We start from the raw sequence: 23,364 nt of genomic DNA, 5'->3' as shown, positions 1-23,364 counted from the left end.
TTTGTTACATTACAACGTCAAAATCGTATGTGGGGACATTGTTTGACATTATAGCTTTATCCGATATTTCGTATTTTAGATTAAGTTTATGAGTATTTAGTATTTAATATAAAAAAAAAATAGATAATTGTTTGTACTTTTATCCCATATATCTTTTTTTTGTGTGCAGCAAAAACACTATATTAAAACTAGAGGCTCTCAAGAGCCTGAATCGCTCACCTTACATTTTTTGCTTAAATCTTCCATGAATGATTATTTTGGGTTTTCAATTTATATAAATGGTTCTTCGATTCTGTCATATCTTCTTCAATAGCAAAAACAAGAGTGGACACAATGAAATGTCTCGTTTGTCTCGTGTTCATAATATAATTTATGATGAAAGTATAAAAAAACATTGTATACCCCAAGCATTACATTATTGCTGTTTACAGTTTATCTACGTCTATAATAATATTCAAGATAATAACCAAAAACAGCAAAATTTCCTTAAAATTACCAATTCAGGGGCGGCAACCCAACAACGGGTTGTCCGATTCATCTGAAGATTTCAGGGCAAATAGATTTTGACCTGATAAACAATTTTACCCCACGTCAGATTTGCTCTAAATGCTTTGGTTTGTAAGTTATAAGCTAAAAACTGCATTTTACCCCTATGTTCTATTTTTACCCATAGTTGGTTGGTTAGCCGGGTCACCGGACACAAATTTTAAACTAGATACCCTAATAATGATTTTGGCCATGTTTGGTTAAATTTGGCCCAGTAGTTTCACAGGAGAAATTTTTTGTAAAAGATAACTAAGATTTACGGAAAATGGTTAAAAATTGACTATAAAGGGCCAATACTCCTAAAGGGGCCAACTGACAATTTCGGTCATGTTGACTTATTTGTAAATCTTACTTTGCTGAACATTTTTGCTGTTTACAGTTTATCTCTATCTATAATAATATTCATGATAATAACCAAAAACAGCAAAATTTCCTTAAAATTACCAATTCAGGGGCAGCAACCTAACAACGGGTTGTCCGATTCATCTGAAAATTTCAGGGCAGATAGATCTTGACCTGATAAACAATTTTACCCCCATTTCAGATTTGCTCTTAATGCTTTGGTTTTTGAGTTATAAGCCAAAAACTGATTTTACCCCTATGTTCTATTTTTAGCCATGGTGGCCATCTTGGTTGGTTGGCCGGGTCACCGGACACAATTTTTAAACTAGATACCCCAATGATGATTGTTGCCAAGTTTAGTTCAATTTAGCCCAATAGTTTCAGAGAAGAAGATTTTTGTAAAAGATAACTAAGATTTACGGAAAATGGTTAAAAATTGACTATAAAGGGCCATAACTCCTAAAGGGGTCAACTGAACATTTCGGTAATGTTGACTTATTTGTAAATCTTACTTTGCTGAACAATTTTGCTGTTTACAGTTTATCTCTATCTATAATAATATTCATGATAATAACCAAAAACAGCAAAATTTCCTTAAAATTACCAATTCAGGGGCAGCAACCTAACAACGGGTTGTCCGATTCATCCGAAAATTTCAGGGCAGATAGATCTTGACCTGATAAACAATTTTACCACATGTCAGATTTGCTCTTAATGCTAAAAAGCTAAAAACTGCATTTTACCCCTATGTTCTATTTTTAGCCATGGCGGCCATGTTTTTTGATGAAATGGGAATTAAAACACAAACTTTATTCTAGATACCCTATGAATCAGTCAGATGAAGTTTAGTTTCCTTTTGGAAAGGTGAGCTAAAAATATCATGAAACAAACAGAAAAACTGAACCCTACGACAATTGGGTATGAAGGGGACAAAATGTTGGACATTGCTATTCATTTCGAATAAAAAGAATTTGCTTGATCCTTGATTATTGCATGAGATGTATGTGTGAGCTTTGTACAAAATACTAGTAAAAGAATTATTTGGTTACGACATAAGGATTGCTCTGGAAATCCCTTTTAGAAAATGACAGCATTTTTTCGTGTATGGGACACATAATTTGTATCATCTTGATCCCTTTTTCTAGAAATTCTGTCTTTTCAACAAGAAAAAACGACATTACGTTATCACACAGTTATAACGTGCTTTTTCTCGACAAACTTTTATATCGTTTGGTGGAATTTCTTATATGCTTTTTACGATGTTCAGAATTTACTGAAACTTAAAGTGTAACGAGGGACAAGGAAAAAATATTCAAAAATGAAGGTTTTATTGATTTTTACTTAATGAAAATAGTCTGTTACATGTTCAATACTCTGAAAATAGCATTTAAAAGCTTTAAAATGATATATAACACTTTAGAATATCAATTTTAATAATAATAAATTAATGTCATGAATGTGTCTTGTCGGCGATTTCACCAAAATAACACCAGTATCCTGGAACGTTTCAAACAATTCACCTAAGTTTCATGAAAAAGGGTGAAAGTGTTTTTGAGTTATCATTTCAACATCTTGACGACAGACATACGGCTGGAACAAGAGTATACTATAATATGATCGGTGAGAGGACGTAACAAAATGTGTCATATAATATCCTATGGATTAACAAACAATAAATACTTACCCTCAAGTCTTGTTTGATTACTTCCACCTGGAAAATAGAAAATAGCATATAAATTGGTCTATATTACCTACTTAATTTATGATAACAATCGGTTTAAAAGCTACCTTTATTTTTTTTTAAACAATATATAACATATTAATGAATACCTCAGGGACATTTAAAATTGACATATACCCTACTTCATCATTTGTTTTTGACTAAATTGGTAAGTCTTTTTGGAAATTGTTACAGAGATGTGGAATATATAAAAGGGATATTCAATCTCATACGTTGAATACAAACTGACAACTTTAACGTCATGGCTAAAAAACGAATAAAGACACAAAACACAATCAACCTCTATCAAACACAATATAGAAAACTACAAACTGAGTAAGAAGAACCCAACCAAAACTGGGGTGACCTCAGGTGCTCAGGAAGGGTCATAAGATCCTATTTCACATGTGACACCCATCGTGTTACTTATGAAATACAGATTTTGATGATACATTATATGTCCGATTCAGTTATGTCAAATTCAAGAAAAGAGAACAAATGTTATACAGATATTCCATAACAGTCGAAGAATTCACAGTGGTGTCAGTAAAAAAATTGAAGGGATAGTTTCAACTTCACCACATGGAACTCTTGGTTTAACATACAGCTTCCTTGCAATTATTGTAAGCAGAAACTCTATAAACCAGAAGAGCATGATAGGAATCCCAAGCTCCCCAATAGTGTGTTACCTGGGATATGTATATTCTAAATGAAGGCTCTGCTGGAATGTTGCTACATAGAAATGGAAAACTCACAATTTGAATGCTTAAATCATCACTTGTGTTGTACAGTTTTGTTCTTAACTTACTTTAATTGCAATTCTAAACAACAACTGAATACTGAACCAATTTTTGAGGATATGCCATTAGTATCATAGCAACAGATCTTAACAACTGAATATGTAACATAAAATATTGACCGCTATAAAATATTGTCCACTGTAAAAATTTCATAAAAAAAAGTGTCCTTGTCTATGAGATTTTGTCACCTTCTATTGGACAACATTTCACTGTGAAATACTGTCCATGAAAATATTTATAAAATTAACCAGATGCTCCGCAGGGTGCAGCTTTATACGACCTCAGAGGTCGAACCCTGAACAGTTGGGGCAAGTATGGACACAACATTCAAGCTTGATACAGCTCTAAATTTGGATTGTGATTAAAAAGTTGAAACAACATAGGTTTTTGACCCAGAATGAATGTGGTATAAGAACTTAAACTTTAAAACTTTTAAATTGGACATTTATCTATTATGGTCCAATATCCAAAATCAAAATACATGGTTAGATTTAGCATATCAAAGAACCCCAAGAATTCAATTTTTGAAGAAATCTAATAAAGTTCAATTTTGAACCTTTAAGAGCTCAATGCTGACCAATTTGATAACTGGGCCCAAATATCAAAAATCTTAAATTTTTTTATACACATGGTCAGATTTAGCATGTCAAAGAAACCCATATATTCAATTCTTGTTGAAATCAAACAAGTTTAATTTTTGATCTCAATTTGGACCAACTTGAATACATGGCCCATAATCAAAAAACTAAGTTCATGTTTAGATTAAGCATATCAAAGAACTCCAAGAATTCAATTTTTGTTAAAATCAAACTAATTTTTATTTTGGACTCTTTGGACCTTAATGTAGACCATTTTAGACCAAAAATTAAGAATTTAAATACACAGTTACAGTGTTCCAGCTAGGATTTGAAAATAGAGGGGCGCGTTTTTAAAAAGGGCACTTTAGCGCGTTCTCACTGAAAAAAATCAAATACTTAATATTACCACATAAAGACATATTTTTAGCAAGCATGTAGCAAAGTTAAATGGCTATTATATACAAGTTTAAAAATCATTTATTTAGAACATATAAGTTAATATCAAACTGATAGCAATAATAGACATTACTATATTCATTTCTCTTTCAGAACTACAGATTTTTTCAAAGAAGAGTTCAAATGCAAATAAATATTAAACAACAATGACAAATCTTCTGTTTTTCTTTTTGAAGAAGGTTGTCACACATTAGTTTCATCACGGTTTAATTTTACAGTTGATATTTTTATTAATGTCTGTGTTTTCAAGTTTGCCCTGTGACTTGTCTTTATCAATTTGACCTGAGAGAATATTTTCTCCACCTCTGCTGTACTGAGTGGTTGTACATGTCATATTGCAACAAGATGGTACATAGATAATAGGTTTTTATCCTAATGACAAGGTGAATGAAATAGCTCTAGCAGACTAGATAAGGAACGATCTGTAAGTTCTGCTGATGACACAAGAGCTATAAAGTCCTGTTATTGAATAAGGAGAGTTTCAGGGTCCATGTCAAATGTATTTGCCAGAGCTCAGTGTCTTCCCTAGAAAATTCTTGATGCATGGTGGGTCTAAGATGAATTTGCAACGCGATGCGCTGCATTGTTTTGTAGAATTATTTTTATTACACTTGTGAAATGAATTGTGCATGTCAGTTTAAAAACTTCACATAAATCTGCAATACAGTCAGGAACAATAATTAACATTTTCTCTGAAGGCCAGCCTGGATCCAAAAGTTTTTTCAAGGGCCCTGTAGAATTTTTTTAGGCTCTACCAGGTTTGTTTTTACTACAGGCACATACATATTAATAGTCTTGAATGTTCTTATATAAAAGCCAAAAATATATGTTTGAAATACCTTATACATGTAGCTTGTTTCTGATTATGATGGAAATAATAAAGGAATTAAATAAACATGAGTTTTTCAGAATTAAAATCCATTTAACCATGTATTTTCAGACTGGTGAACTTTATATATATTTGTAATATTATTGGGAAAAAAACCCCAAAAAAAACAGCCCCCCTTTCCATACCCCTAGATGTAAATTATTTTAATAAATAAAAGTATTATCAGTTTCACCCCAAGAAATTATTATAATTTTTCATGAATAAATCTTAGCAGTTGTAATCAAAATGATTTCCAAAATGAAATTCCTACTGTCTATAAATAACAATGAAATGTAACTATTTCCTGTTAATAAGGGGTTTCCCGAATTTTCCCGCCCAAAAGCACATGGCTTTTAACAATTGTAAACAAAGCATTCAACTTGTGATCATGGATTACAGTTTTAATTAATTTAATTTGGATATATAGATATTCAACTTAGATTTGGCATATCAAGGAACCCCAATAATTCAATTTTTGATCAAATCAAACAACGTTTAATTTTGGACCCTTTTGGCACCTAATTCCTAAACTGTTGAGACCAAAACTCCCAAAATCAATCCCAATCTTCCTTTTGTGGTCATAAACCTTGTTTTTAAATGTCATATATTTCTTCTTTTTTTTTTAACAACATTATATATTTATTCATCAAATATGCTTGTTACATTGTTACACCAAGAAGCCAAGCTTTTCTTGATGCATCCTGTAATATTCCACCGATTGCCCAGGTTAGCAATCAGCTGCTGGTATATATGTATATATTACAATAATATGTAAACATTTCTTGAAATACAATTATACAACATTTTAATACATTATGTTTTATTCTATCAATCGTCTAAACTTCTTTTTAGTGACTTTAGTAATGGATTAAGTTTCATTGTTCTGTTTTCGTTGTATCTTTTTATGTATTCTCGAACAAAAATTTGATAAACATTTACCTTTGTCAATTTTTGATTAGATACATAATATGATTTGTATATGGAAAAACCTAAGATTGTTAGGAAATAATTCAGACCAAAATAATTTTTGTCAAAAATTTTATATCCAAAGACTAATTGCTTTAATGATACTCTAAAATTTAAATTTGATTTTATCATTAAACTCATGTATACTTTTCCAAAATTTTTCTAAAAATCGACAAGAAATAAAAATATCATATGTCATATATTTCTATTTACTTATACTAAAGTTATTTTGAGAAAAACAACGAAAAATGCTTATTTGGGCCCTTTTTTGGCCCCTAATTTCTAAACTGTTGGGACCAATATTCCCAAAATCAATCCTAATCTTAGTATTGTTGTAATCAACCTTGTGTTTAAATTTCATAGATTTCTATTTTCTTAAACTAAAGTTATTGTGTGCGAAAACCAAGAAAAATGCTTATTTGGGCCTTTTTTGGCCACTAATTCCTAAACTGTTGGGACCATAACCCCAAAAATCAATCCCAACCTTCCTTTAATGGTATTGAACCGTATGGTAAAAATTTATAGAGATTCATTCGCTAAAACTAAAGTTATTGTCCGGAAAATAAATGCGTCTTCGGACGAAAACGCAGACAACGCTGACATCCAGAAGACGACAACATGATAGCATTATAAGACGCAAAAAATGTTTTGCTGTTATATAAAAACAGTACACTTGAGCATGCAGCATGCAAATTTGTAGATCTAAAACTGAAATTATTTTGTAAAGTAATACAGTATTTTATATATATATATCAAACTAATATTTGTTTTAACATTTGTAATATACAAGTCCTAGTTTTAACATATATTAAGCTACATTGTATGCATATATATGTAGTTTAATAGCCTATGATACTTTCTATATGGTTAATAGATTAAAGAAAAGACAACTTTCGAGTTCGATGCATTTCCGTCACAAACTTTGGTTTCAGTGAACATCATTTTTGGGTTTAGTAGCTTTGTCACTTCTGTTCCAATGTTGAGCGAGTAGTTGGAAAACTATAAAGCTATATTGCACGAATTTTTCGGCAAAATGAATTCTCACAATTGTCTTTCAGCACTGCTGTCATTAGGGAAATGTTATTAAGTACCTACAGAACAAATATTATTTCTAGTTTATCTTGAACAATGATGATCACTAAGACGCTTGATGAACGTTTATAGTGCAGGGATACAGGCGATCCCCTTTATCTGGTAAATGACATCAGAAAGGCTGCATAATTGACGGGTTTTTTCCAGAGACGGACAAACTGGAAAGTGGCCTATTGTCTTACATGTGTTTCATTGTATTGCATTATACTATACAAGAGTGCACACGCTGAAATGTCTCATTTTCTTTATTGACCTTTGTTTCTATGTTGATAGCCCTTAATATAAAGCTTTACTTCTATACTATCAAATAAACTTAACATGATCCAAAACCACATGCTCCGCAGGGGGGCAGCTTGATACGACTGCAGAGGTCGAACCCTGAATAGTTGGGGCAAGTATGGACACAACATTCAAGCTTGATACAACTCTAAATTTGGATTGTGATTAAATAGTTGACACATAATAGGTTTCTGACACAGAATGAATGTGGTCTATGAACTTGAAAAAATTAAATTCGACATTTACCTACAATCATGATAATGGTCCAATATCCAAAATCTAAATACATGGTTAGATTCAGCATATCAAAGAACGAACCCCAAGAATTCAATTTTTGATGAAATAAAAAAAGTTCAATTTTGGACCCTTTAGAACTCAATATGGACCAATTTGATTAAGGGGTCCAAATATCAAAAATCTAAATACATTGTTAGACTCAGTATATCAAAGAACCCTCCTGTCTATTCATTTTTTGTTGAAATCAAACAAAAGTTTAATTTTGGACCCTGATTTGAACCAACTTGAAAACTGGGTCCATAATCAAAAATCTAAGTACATGTTTAGATTCAGCATATCAAAGAATTTTGTTAAAATCAAACTAAGTTTAATTTTGAGCCCTTTGGACCTTTATGTAGACCAATTTAAAACCAGGATCAAAAATTAAGAATCTAAATACACGGTTAAAACTTGATTGACCAATGAACCATGAAAATCAGGTCATGATCAGATGATAATTGCCATACAGACAATCATTCCTAAAACCAAATATAGTTGACTTATTGCTTATAGTTTAACAGAACAGACCAAACAAGAATGTGTCCATAGTACACAGATGCCCTTTTCACACTTTCATTTTCTATGTTCAGTGGACCATGATATTGGGATAAAAACTGTAATTTGACATTATTTTAATCATTAACATTAGAAAGATACATGTGTCCTAAGTTTCAAGTTGATTGGACTTCAACTTCAACAAAAACTATCTTCACCAAAAACTTTAACCTAAAGAATGGAAGAAGGACAATGTCATCTTCTATGTTCAGTGGAGCTTGAAATTGGGTACAAAACTCTAATTTCGCATTAAAATCAGAAAGATCATATGATAGCAAACATGATTAATTTTACTAAGTTTTAAGTTGAATGAACGTCAACTTCATCAAAAACTTCCTTGACCAAAAACATTAATCTGAAGTGGTACAGACGTACCATCTAATGAACGGACAAACACAAAAACAGACAGACAGACTGAAAAACATAATGCCGCTACATAGGGCATAAAAACAAAAACGTAACATTGAGCAATGAACTGTAATCAAAGAGCTGAAAGCTCTGGTGAAAAATGACGCCACTGCCTCTAAATTTGGGATATTTTTTATGCAAGTCTTCATTTTCACATACCGTTATAAGTTTAACATTGCAACATGTCTCGTAAGCATATAATTGATATTCGTATATGCGTGTGTGAAGTGAAGATGACAACTGACTGTTTTTTTTAATACAAATGAACAGGACAAGAGTCAAGACTACCTGAATGATCTACAGTAATCAATGACTACTGGCTGTTTTTTTGGTACAAATCAAAAAGGTCTAGACTACCTGAATGATCTACAGTAATCAATGACTACTGACTGTTTTTTTGGTACAAATAAATAGATCAAGAATACTGGAATGATCTACAATATCCAATGATTACTAGCTGTTCTTTTGTACTAATAAAAAGGTCAAGACTATTTAAATGATCTACAATATACAATGGCTACTGGCTGTTCTTTTGTACATACTAAATAAAGACTACCTGAATGATCTAAAGTATTCTAACTTTAGTAATGTGTATTTTTTTTCTTGCAATTACATTTTTCTAAATCAAGAATACAGACTACTAGTATCCTTTCAAACCAAATGATTATGAAGAGCCTGTTGTAACAAGCTCTTATACCCCACTAGTCCTATAACATATGACTTCGCATTTTTATTCAATTTTTAACGTTATTATACTGATATTTTCATATTTTTTTTTAATTTTGAATGCGAAGTTTGACACATTGATAGTAAAAAAAATATTATCACAACAGGAAATAGAAATAGTAAATAATGCTCCCTAGGTCATATGTTATAGGACTAATTACCCACATACTCATTAAATAAGTTACTAGTGACATAGTTATTTCTGTTACTTGAAGCAAATTCTATTTCTGTAGATTTATACAATAGCATAATATTGTTATACTTGTTTTATTTCACCTTGAAGATTAGACAAATAGGGATACTCCTTTGATTTTCATGTCCTGTCAGTCAGGTCCCTTTATATGAAACTTGAAACCACATCTCTGCCATATTGATATATTAAAACAACTGTCAACTCTGCTCATGACCCATATAATTTGATATTCATTCTTTAACCATATATCATAGTAGGCTAGTTTTTTATTTTACACTAATCCACAACCTTTCATGTCAAATTTCTGTCTCCATTTAAGTTTATGCCATTGAACCATGGTATTAAACACAATTCCAAGTAATTATGCTGTTAAAGTGGGTCACCATATATTCAACTTGGGTGGCATTCCAGTTATTGAAATTTGTGTCATTTTGCATAATGAACTAGACCTTTAGGAATTGGTCACATAATTTAATTTGGAGCCATAGTATGGGACGCCTACCCGGTAACAAAAATAAACATGCCAAGGGGCAAAATTTATCACCAGAGATTACAAGTCAAGAGAGGATAGATACGTCTCCAAAATACTTGCCAAACTGGAACTACAACAAGCTCTCCAGACAAGGACAAACAAGGAGTTGAAGCCAAAGTTAGTATTTATGTAAAAAGTAGTTGAGGGGCTGATTTACGCTATTGAACCAGACGAATTCCTCAAAAAAGCATGTCCAAAGAGAACCATAACTGCCGAGAAATTCAAAGAATACCACGCAACAATTATTGTGGAAAACAATGGAAAAGCAAGTAAAGAATATCTCTAACTGTGAGTGTATTGACATTCCACCAAGTAAAACACCGTACAATATTCAAACTCATCCTTTGTAAGACAGTGATCGCGCTGAATCAGCTAGACGACACTGTTGTGCAGGCATCAAACGTAAAGAGCTTCAAATCTGTTCTCCCGCCCCGCCAATAAATCGGCGCCGCTCTCTCAAACCGTTGTATTAAAGCCTGTATCGACAATTTATTCACATGTCATACAGATACAGTCTGTTACAGAGACTCTACAGCTGAACTTTGTAAACAAAGATTGAGTCGGATTTCCGATACTTCGATCTGTCTTATAACCAGTAGAAAGTGGACCAACACGGACACATTATATTTTCTTATAAAACAGGCAGTTGTTTGTAAAACGAAAAGACTATCAAGTATTCCCCGATTAATTATATATCTTTAATGTTTTAACAATGTTTTAGTTTTACTTCACATAATCAATAAAGTTATAAAAATAGATTTATGAGTATCTTAAGTACATTGGTTGGTACACTTCGATCTTTTTGGTAATAAGAAGGACCGGAGGTATGTAAACTGGTTCCCGGTTGATTACTACACATGATAATACAAGCAGATTCCAGTTTGTATGCAAAATAGTAAATACGAAACCAAGCGAGGTAGACGGAGAAATGTAATGGATAGTAAATACGAACCAAGCGCGATAGGCAGAGAAATGTAATGGAGGTTCAGGTCAATAGTATCGGAAACATGCCGCTGAAGCGCCATTTTCCAAAAATGAGGTGAAGGTCAAACAAAGCATGCAAGACTAACATGTACATCGTGAAATATTTTCATACACCAAATATAGTTGATCATTTGCATACAATACTAGTATTAGAAAAAAGGAACCAAAACACAAAACTTATTTTTAACCATTGAACTTCGAAAACGAGGTCAAGGTCATATGACACCTGCCAGTTGGGCTTATATTATCTGAAAAATGGACTTGACCACGAAAACTTTACCTTGTTCACTGATCCATGAATTGAGGTTGAGGTCAAGTGAAAACTGTCTGACAGCCATGAGGACTTTGCAAGGTACGCACATACCAAATATATATTAATCCTATTAACATGATTACTCATTATAAGAGAGTTATTAAAAATACAAATAAAAAATATTTTCAAGTAGTAACCATGGTAACTGAACTATACAAATGAGGTCAAGGACAATGAACATACAACAGATAGAAACTTCATAACATTCTTTATAGTATACAAAGTATGACGGACCCAGGTCTTCTACCATCTGAAATGTTATGACCCCGTCTGGTTGACACAGAATCACTAACCAAAGTTGAGATTTCAGCGACAGAACTTGCAGGCTCGACAATAAAACTGACAATCACATATATGTATGTTCAAAATTAAATGAACTTACAGTATTAGTAAATACTAGATTGACAAATCTGTGTTTTTCGAGGTACATAATTTTTTGAGTAACTGGAATATTAATATGTGTTTATTTGTTATTATAAATCAAATAAAACACTTTAATGATATCAATATCCAACATGCATGATGCTAATAACCTCCCCTTCATAAGACTTTATCTTATGACAAGCTGTTAATGAAATATTGTCTTATAACACACAATATATAACCTCTCTTTAACAGGACAAAACTTCATAGTATTCATCTGTGAAATATTGTCTATATACAAAAATTTACAAAGGAAATTTGTCCTTCTCTAGACATTTTTTCAGTCTTGGGGGGGGGGGGGGGGGCAATATTTCATAGGACAATATGGTGCTTTAAAAATACTGTATCAATCTTACCTGGTTGTCATTCGTGTCATTAGCATTATGGCTAAAGAACAAAACCACTGAAAACTAAACCTATCTCACCTTGTGGTGCCATCTGTTCACTTTGTTGTGTCATCTGTTCACTTTGTTGTGCCATCTGTTCACTTTGTTGTGCCATTTGTTCACAATGTTGCGCTATCTGCTCCCCTTGTTGTGCTATCTGCTCACCTTGTTTTGATCCCTGTTCAACAAGTATAGCCAAATGTTCATCATGTTCTTTTAACAGCTTGTCGTGTGTTTCAAGTTTACATACACGTGAAATAAGATCAGCTATCTTATCTTGTTTCTTATTTAACTGGTCTTGCAATTGTTGAATCAATTCTTCATTCTTTTTAATATCATTCTTACATGCTTCACGTTTCTCTTTGCATTTATCTTTGTAATCGGAAGGTTCAGTTGACAATGTTTGTGTTTCAGCTTCCGGCCCTTTTCGATGGGAAACATGTACCTGATGGATTTTCTGTTCTTGCTCTTCTTGATTATTCCTAAGACAGTCAACTGCTGATTGAAGATTTGTTATCATTTCCGTTAGTTCTTGTTGTGATTTTTCATAGTTTCTAAGTTCCAGTAATACATCTGTGAGGGAACCAATGGAGACTAGCTTTGCCAACTGAGCTTCGTTAAGCATTGGCAGTCCGCCCTTAGCACTAAGGCGTCCAATGGCCTATATGAATTGAAAATACAGTGCTATTTAACTATATTATTGAATATTTGTAATATTTATATTCAGTAAGTTGTATTGCCTACGAATAAAAGATTATTATTATATTCTAATGTTTGTTAGTGGAAATTTAAAATCAATACACTGAAATGGCACAAATGCTTAAAGGTTTGACAATTATAACATTGTATAAAGAACCTGGAGGGTGTCTATGCCTTTGTCTATCTTAAACATTTACAAGGATATATATCCATCGATCTATACTTAAGGTTTAGAGAATTACCAACCATTTTCAATAATAACCTTTCAAAAGTCTATTTTTTCATGTTTTAATGTCAAATTCTGAGCCTCTTGTCCTTAATGGTTAAAATTAGATCCGTTATTGTTTGTCATATGGGAACGTTCCAGAAAAAAAATTGAAGTTTTGTATAAACAATTAAATGCATACCTGTCAGTCAGGGATACCACTTATACATGTAATGTTATTTATTTGAAGATGAAATATTTACTTGTTTATTTTATTTTCAAGGTTTGAATTATCTCCCTTAAATTTTCTTTTACAACCTTTTTAATTCTCAAACTTTTATAAGGTTCCACTAAAGTTAAAATATAGGACACTTCATAAACATGTAAACTTTTTCTGCATTTTTCAACATATAATGAATAATTGAACATACTGTTACGGGACGGGGTTGTCCCTATGTAAAAGTTATTTATATAAGGTTAACACTCATTACTATATTCTTGGTAAATTCTAATATAGAGCTGTCAACTCTGGTGCCGAGTTACAAACTAATTTATACTAGTAGCGTAGCTTACAAAATGGTCAATACTATGGTAGCGTAGCAGGCAAAACGGTTAAGACACTGATCTAAATATGGTAGCACAGAAACTCGTTAACATTGACTTACTAATTACATGTACAACAGACAACAAGATTAATTAAGCTTCACAATTTATTATATACAAACAATCAATACTATTACAAGTATAAATCACATGAAAACCCAACAGAACACTTAATAAAATATACCGAGACCCCCCTTTTTGGTACGTTAATCGTTTGTCAACATCGTAGTAAAACATCTAGGTCAATTATGGTTTGGTCCATTTATTCAACGGGTATGCATACAATAGCAAGGTACATGCATTGCATCGACTGCGGCACTTTTGGTTTGCCTTGGTAAGTTCCTTGGTATGAGGAGTGACTGCCCTGGTAGCGGGCCGCAGTCTATCTGAAGACTGTTGTGCACTTGCTTTTATATCTCTGTCCCACCAACGTCTCGTGCCCCTATGGAGATGGTGGGCAAATTACGTTATGCTGATTGGATGCTGATCTCAGGTCATTAGGTCACTGACGTCAATAAACATAGTGATGCAAATGGCGGCGATCGGAATGTTGACATTCTGTCGAGTCGGGAAATGGACAAACGGGACTTATCTAAGCTTACTCTTAGCATGTATGGGCCCCGGTTACAATATTCGTGCCTTATGCTAATAAAATAACAAGGTAATAAAGCGGGAACATGTGAAATAAGGATAAACAGAAGGTGGGAACCGTCGTTCAGTCAAGCCGGGACCCCCCATGGTCAAACAGTGAAGACGAACTCTATTTTATTATTCCCAGAGACCTTAATAACAATATTTACATACAATAACAATATATAAGTATAACCAATGATCATCAAATGTCTTTGTATACGCGTTGGCTAACAGTAAACGACGAACGCGAAAATAGAAAAGAGTGTTTACTGAGTAGCCTGAAACAGTCGTATGTACAAACCTACAGCTTATACCCTAAACCGTAACAATACTAACATATACACACTGTGTCAATTGTAAATAAACTTGAAATTATTATGTTGTGGCCAAACCGGTTCTTGTGGTGAACACTTATATTAATTTTCCAAAACATTTAGAGGCCTGCGAGACGACTTTATTTGATTAAAATTGGTATGGATGAATACTGTGACATGTAATGCAGTACAAGCTTTTTTGAAAATTTAGTGTTCACCCCAAGAACCGGTTTGGCCATAACATAATAATTTCAAGTTTATTTACAATTGACATAGTGTGTATATATGTTAAGTTGAACATATGTTTCCATAGAGTAGGACTTTATCCATTATAGGTTGAAAAATAAAGCAATGTTTAGATGTTTATGAAGTGTCCTATATTTTGACTTTAGTGGAACCTTAAGTTCCAAACATGCATAAATAAATTCTCCATGTTTGCTTATTATCTTATAACTATCTTATATTATATTAGTGTTCAGCCTTCGATTATCTTATAAACTAAACTAAATGATTACCCACAGTAACTTTGCCAAGCTTTTTAAAAGTGTTCCATGAAATCATACTTTTATGGGTATGAGGTAAAGAAAGTATACCTGTGTATAGATTGTATAGAGTACCCATATCCAAACAAGACTTTTGTATGGTGCTTATCGTTATTGATATTTTCAGTGTGTTTTGATATTGTTCTGTCTCATTACATTAATAATGACCATAAATATATAAAAACACAAATTTCAATCCATTACTGCTGTGACCTTGACAATTGACCCTGATGTCCCTACAAATTAAAAGACCCCCCCCCCCCATGAGATGCATTAAACAATATAGCAACTCAGCTAACAATTACTTACAATGATATGATGATTATAAAGTTGAAAGAGGAAGACATAAGAAGATTTGACTTTTATTTCAGGAGCTGGATTTCAAATTTAGGAGTATGGTCTGCCCACATGTATCATTTGGGGTAATTTAAAAAAACAAAAAAGGGAGTATGGACATGGGGATTGGGTCAAGAAGACAACTACCAAAGAGCAGAAAACAGCCCAAGGCTATGATTTGGAATAATTTAATTATATCGTGGTCAGGCCGATCTATATACTTACACCTTCTAAATCTCCCCAGCACTTATTGAAATCTGTTGACAACAATATCCCGTCTTTACTATGGACTAACTGGTTTCTGTACCATTTAACTCTGGCAAGGTCTGCACCTGTACTGGTATCACCTGGGTGTGGTAAATTGTCCCAGCCGGTAACAGGAGCAGATTCACTTGGTGGCAGGTTCCGTAATAGACACATTATCAATGTTGTATCAAAGTCTGCTGAAGTAACTGTTTGGCCTGTAACAGATAATAAATATAATTACCGTTATATCCTTATACATTTAAGATTAAGAATTAGATGAGGTCAGTTATCCCAGCCTGTTACAGGGACAGATTCATGTGTGTCATGTTACCTAAAAGGCAGATAATCAGTGTTTAACATATATCAAAGTCTCCTGATCTAACATTCCTCACTGCAATAAATTATGTTATAATGTTAATATAAATTTCATAACCAATGCGATTAGAAACAAGTCAAGACTAACTATTTTTTGCTCCAATTGACAACATTAGACCAGGCATATTTGTTTAGCTTTTAGAGGGGTTAACCTGTTTACAATGAAATAAAAAAATATGTTTTACCGTATTTATCACGGAACCGTAAAAAGTAGTTATGGTGCATTAAATTATTTAGCTGGTAAACCATTCCCAATATATCTCTTTGTACAGAATCTAACCAAAGAAGCAACTGGCAAATGTCAAACTCTAAACTAGTAAAATTCCTGAACAACACTAAGGAACAGCCAATTATCCAAAAGAAATATACACCTGTAGTATTTTCCGACAGCAAAGGAAATTGGTTCAAAAACAATTGTAAATAGATCCCACACAGTAGAAAAAGAAATCATCTGGTGGTGCAAGAGTGGCACTAAAATAGTTGACACTCTTAAATGGCTACAAACAACCCTAAGTATCAAAACTAGAGAAATTAGGAATTATATAGATATACGTCTGGCTAGGCACTTGCGACCTACATGTAACATCCTATAACAAGAAATATATTTCAATCAACACCTTCACTGATGAAACTATAAAACATCTGATAGAATACTACAATAAAATTATTGAATTAGTCCAACAATACGATAACTGCAAAATAACAATACTTGAAAAACCAGTATACGCAATCTGCCACTGGAACTGCCACCTTAAACACAAAACAATTGAAGAATTTAAAGAACAGGACAATAAACTTGAAGATCAATTCATCAGACTAAGCTTCAATCTCAAAGAACTAAATTCCAGCATAAATAGTCACTCTCCTAAATTTTCAAACGATTTACAGACAAAATCTAAATATAAAAAAGGAGACCACAGAACATCTACAACCAGGACATCATATAGCTATAGCCTATACGCTGACGGAATCCACCCAGACAACCTATCGGCGAAAACCTGGTTAAAGAAGATCGCTGAGCAAGCACAACTTAACTGTTGGTAATTGCTGTTGTTGTGTTTCAGTCACCCGGAGGCGTCCGTCAGCTGCCTACTCCATCTTCAATGAAGAATCATGGGACCATCGTCACTTACTTACAAACCTACTATACAACAAATGGTCATCAGCAGGCCGTAAACTAATGACATTACCTGTTAAGCCGAATAAGTATTATTCAATGGTCATACTAGTTCTCCTACTTGCAGGGGACATAGAGCAAAACCCTGGACCAAGAACAAAACAACAAAGAATATACCCATGAGGACTCTGTGAACACACGGTCACATGGAACTGCGAAGGAGTATGCTGTGACGACTGTAATATCTGGCATTCACAGAACATGTATATAATTATGTTCTGCAGATAACGACCTACTGCAAAGATCTAATGTACAATGGCTATGTTGTAAATGTGAAAGCATCAACGTTTCTACTTTCACTTTTCACAATTACGAATTGAACACTTCAAACTATTAGGATCCTTTAACCCACAACAGCACATTTGGATCAATTACCTCAAATGCATTCAGTCCACTAAAAGCCAACAGTCCAAAAGGAAATAATTCAATGAATAACATCACATCAAAGAGTAACAATAGCAAAAACAGAACAAACAGCAGCAACTTATTCAATATACCAAAGAAACAAAACTTAAGAATCCTTACACTGAACTGTAGAAGCATCAAGGACAAGGCATCTGAATTTTCAGCTGCAGTCAACTACATCAAACCTGACATCATCTGTGGCACAGAGTCTTGGCTGAAAGGATAACATCCTGGAAAAAAAACAACTAAAGATGCAATTAAATCTAGTGACGTTTTACCAGAAAACAACACAGTCTACAGAAATGGGCGGCGGTGTTTTCATCCTTGTACAAAACGACATTATCGCAATTGAAAAGCCAGAGTTTGTAACAAAATGTAAGATAGAATGGGTTAAGATACAACTGAAAGTTAAAAAAATCTCACAATAGGAATTAGTCCAACAATACGATAACTGCAAAATAACAATACTTGAAAAACCAGTATACGCAATCTGCCACTGGAACTGCCACCTTAAACACAAAACAATTGAAGAATTTAAAGAACAGGACAATAAACTTGAAGATCAATTCATCAGACTAAGCTTCAATCTCAAAGAACTAAATTCCAGCATAAATAGTCACTCTCCTAAATTTTCAAACGATTTACAGACAAAATCTAAATATAAAAAAGGAGACCACAGAACATCTACAACCAGGACATCATATAGCTATAGCCTATACGCTGACGGAATCCACCCAGACAACCTATTGGCGAAAACCTGGTTAAAGAAGATCGCTGAGCAAGCACAACTTAACTGTTGGTAATTGCTGTTGTTGTGTTTCAGTCACCCGGAGGCGTCCGTCAGCTGCCTACTCCATCTTCAATGAAAAATCATGGGACTCATTCTATATGCCACATCGGAACATGGAACACATAAAGGAATTAGATAAATCATTAGACCATATTTCAAACAAAAAGCAAACCATTATACTAACTGGAGCTTTCAACTGCCCAGACATAACCTGGAACACAATGTCCGTAATCCAAAGAGCTCTAATGGAAGTTATCATAGAATCATATTCAAAACAGTGTGGCTGTGACTATTGATTGACGACCTAAATTATCCTATTGACTGGGACAGATTGTGTGAATGTTTGTCTGTAACGACCACTGCTCACTATGTATTTTTTAATGACACTTAAACTATGGGGTCACCAAAGGTTCTCAACACATAAATAAAGTTATTCGAAAAACTAATCAGGTTTTTTTATTATTTAAGGCGTTAAGAACCTTTGATGACCCCACGGTTTAAATTCTATAATAAGTAAGTAGTGAGCAGTGGTCGTTACAGACATACGTTCACCTAATATGTCCCAGTCAATAGGATAATTTAGGTCGTCAATCAATGGCCACAGCCACACTGTTTTGAATATGATTCTATCTCATTCACTAACACAGATAATCCGATACAACTGAGAGTTAAAAAAAAAATCACAATAGGCTCATTCTATATGCCACACCAGAACATGGAACACATAAAGGAATTAGATAAATCATTAGACCATATTTCAAACAAAAATCAAACCATCATACTAACTGGAGATTTCAACTGCTCGGACATAAACTGGAACACAATGTCCGTACACGAAAATGCACAAGACAAGGAAATCCAAAGAGCTCTAATGGAAGTTATCATATCTCATTCACTAACACAGATAATCCGATACAACTGAGAGTAAAAAAAATCTCACAATAGGCTCATTATATATGCCACACCGGAACATGGAACACATAAAGGAATTAGATAAATCATTAGAACATATTTCAAACAAAATTCAAACCATCATACTAACTGGAGATTTCAACTGCCCGGACATAAACTGGAACACAATGTCCGTACACGAAAATACACAAGACAAGGAAATCAAAAGAGCTCTAATGGAAGTTATCATATCACATTCACTAACACAGATACACGAAACACCAACAAGAGGCAATAACCTACTGGACATAATGCTGACTTCAAACCCGTCACTTATCAAAACATCTACTAATGCTCCAGAAATATCTGACCACGAAATGATTGTAACAGACTGTGACACAAAACCACATTATCAGAGTAAGAAGCCACGCAAATGCTATATATACTCCAAAGCAAAATGGGAAGATCTACACAAAGACCTGACTATCCTTTCAACTGACATCACTGAAATGTATCATACAGGCCAGGCGCCACAGTACAGGAATTATGAGACTAGTTCAAGACAGATCTTTATTCAAACCTTGACAACAATATACCATCAAAACTCATCCGATCTAAAAACCAGTCTACCTTGGATCAATCATAAAAACAGGAAAATGTTTAAAAAGAAAACAAGGCTATATCAACAGGCAAAGAAAACGAACAACTGAACCAACTATAGACATTTTCAAAAAGAATGTAAGAGGCAAATCAGGAAAGCTGAGTGGAACTATATAAACACCACAATCCTAGAAGGACTAGAAAACAACATCTCAAACCCCTTCTGGAAATATGTAAATATGTAAAATCAATAAAAAAAAAACCAAGGACAACATAGGAATAGCACCCCTTAAAAGCAATGTACACCTAATTAATGACAGCAAAGGGAAAACAGAACTACTGATTAAACAATTCAGTTCAGTATTCACAAGACACAAGACCAGATGGATTCGAAATAATAAATACATCCAAGGCATCAGGACCAGACGGCATACCAAACCGTATATTAAAAGGATGCTCAAAACAACTAGCACCTGGGCTTACATTGATATTCCAAAAATCCATCAACACTGGTACACTACCAAGAGACTGGCTAAACGCAAATATATCGAAGTGTCTTCAAAAGGGGAGATAAACATGCACCAGAAAACTATACACCAGTATCTGTACCATACAAGCTACTGGAACATATTATCTGTAGACATATACTTAGACATCTAGAGAAGAACAGAATACTTACATCACTAAACCATGGTTTCATGCTTCATGCTATTCCTGTTAAACCCAACTGCTTGTCACACTACATGACTTCATGAAAGCCTTTGATGCAGGAAAACAAATTGATGTAGCTATCCTGGGCTTCTCTAAAGCATTTGACACGGTGACACCGTGCCACATAACAAACTGCTGCACAAAAAGAATGAATACGGTATAAAAGGACCACTAAACAAATGGTTGAAAATGTTCCTAACCCAAAGGAAAACGAAAGCTGTCGTAGATGGAGAGGAATCAGAAGAAGCTTCAGTTGACTCCGGTATACCACAAGGTACAGTACTAGGACCCCTTCTCTTCCTCTGCAACATTAAAGACCTGACAGATGCAGTACAATCATCGGTCAGACTTTTCGCAGATGACAGCGACTACACAGGAACATCAATAACCAACATGACCACACACTCCTACAGCGAGACCTCCAAAACCTAGTGGTATGGGCCAAAAACTGGGGCATGCGCTTCAATGAAAAGAAGTACAATATTCTTAGCATAAAGAACAAAAGCCAAAATATGTACAACCTAGACAAACATGTATTACAACAAGTCCAACACAACCCATACCTAGGCCTACAAATATCAGAAGACCTTAAATGGACCACACATATCTCAAATGTAGCCAAGAAAGCCAATTCGACACTCAGCTTTCTAAGAAAAAATCTACGCTTCTGCCAAAAAGATTGCAAAAGACCACATATATATCATAAATACGATCAACTATGGAATATGGAGCTATAATATGGGACCCATATACACAACATGATATAAATCAATTGGAAGAATACAAAGCAGAGCAGCCAGATTCATTACAGGCGACTATAGGTCTAGAGAAGAGGGGTCGGTCACCAAAATGTTAGCCGAGTTAGAACTAGACAACCTACAAACGAGAAGAACAAATCAACGGCTGGTATTTCTGTACAAAGTGGTTGAGGGGTTGGTCCCAGCTATTAATCCCGACGATTTTCTTGTTAAATGTAAACCTAAGAGGAAAATCAAACCTAAAACAATTGACAATTTTGTAAGTGCCAATATAGTGACAAATTCAGTGAAGAACAATACGAATGCACTAGAAACTATTCCAAGCAACACCGATAGAGCATACTACACTGGAACCAACTAGAAGACCGTATTGTATGCTCAGATACAGTTGAGAGCTCCAAGGCTGCTCTCCAACACCGCCAATAGGTGTCTCTCTCTCCCGTTGCGTATAAGCCAGAATTGGTGTCTTTAACGTACATATACAGATACAGATACACATTTTATACAGAAACTATGGTACAATATTTAGATCAAGGGTTTTCTTAAATAATTCAATGAACTTCGGACTCTGAGAGTGGTTTCCAGTACCTAAGTAAAATTGTTTTGGTCTAAATGTAAATCAAGCTCAAATGAAATTCCTCAACCTTGAATTGTTTCAACTTTTTCTATGCCTGTTACCCAATCCCCACATATTCAAACAGGTTAACAGTCTATTCTGTTTAACTTTTAAAGCTTTGCATCATGCACATCCACCTATTTTCTTGTTTCCATTTGAACTTGTGTGTTTAATATTATGAATGTCAACATTAACGATCATTAACTCTCATCTGGTTCCCCTTTACCACAAGAACAAACTATACGTGACACTTACCAGGACTTGGATATAAAATACTCAGTTGCAGTTTTGTCATAAAACGAAGTCTTTTCAAGGTCACAGAACTGTTTGCAAGTTCAGTGGCAAGTCCTACTGCTGGATGAACAGAATCAAAATAAACCCTGACAGCCTTAGATGCAATCTTTAGATTCAGGAAGTAAAATCTCAAGAAGTTCAACTCTTCTTCCTTAAGACTCATGTTGGTGTCTAGTTTTATCTCCTTATCTCTGTTTATATTGGTTTCTATTGCTCGCTACAGTGCTGCCTTCTAACATCACTGTAGCCGCTGGCATAACTACAATATTTTCTTTCAAAATGGACCTGCAAAAGAACAGACTAAAAATATATAAAATATCCTGTCCATATCTTACACTTGGAAATGTATGAATCAGCAAATTGCAAGGCGGAGGCATTTTCACACATGTGGTTTAATTATTGCAGTATGTCAGTAGTGTTTTCACAAATTGGGAAAAGGACACATGTCAGTCAGGGGTAATGCTAACACAAGTCATGTTTATTTTTTTTGAAGATGTAAGTAATATTTACATAAGTAATTTTTTAAGATTTTTATTTCATTTTCAAGGTAAGAAAAATCTCCCCCTTAATCTTCTTTAAAAACAATCTCATCCTAGTAATGTTTTTACAACCACTTAAATTCATGAAATTCTCAAGTTTTGGAAGGTAAAAAAACAGGCCTACGCAAAATCATCATGATTTTTGTCTCGCCTTGACGGAGTCAAAAAGCAAGATATAGGTAAGCTG

General features: G+C 33.9%; 1 protein-coding gene across 1 annotated transcript in view; it reads right to left on the bottom strand.

The window, feature by feature from the left end:
- LOC143077005 (uncharacterized) overlaps window positions 1–22,923 on the bottom strand; it is a 31,836-nt gene extending 8,913 nt beyond the window's left edge. The window contains exons 1-4 of the mRNA XM_076252896.1: window positions 22,600–22,923; window positions 16,001–16,236; window positions 12,525–13,104; window positions 2,573–2,599 (exon numbers count right to left, since the gene is read on the bottom strand). Of these exons, the coding sequence (XP_076109011.1) occupies window positions 2,573–2,599; window positions 12,525–13,104; window positions 16,001–16,236; window positions 22,600–22,801 (1,045 nt within the window). The 5' untranslated portion in view covers window positions 22,802–22,923. The remainder of the gene's footprint in view (window positions 1–2,572; window positions 2,600–12,524; window positions 13,105–16,000; window positions 16,237–22,599) is intronic.
- Window positions 22,924–23,364: the final 441 nt, after the last annotated feature.

Source organism: Mytilus galloprovincialis, chromosome 5 (assembly GCF_965363235.1).
Source record: "Mytilus galloprovincialis chromosome 5, xbMytGall1.hap1.1, whole genome shotgun sequence".
NCBI lineage: Eukaryota > Metazoa > Mollusca > Bivalvia > Mytilida > Mytilidae > Mytilus > Mytilus galloprovincialis.
Note: the sequence above shows the minus strand (reverse complement) of the source record. Positions and strands in the feature narration are given on the sequence as shown.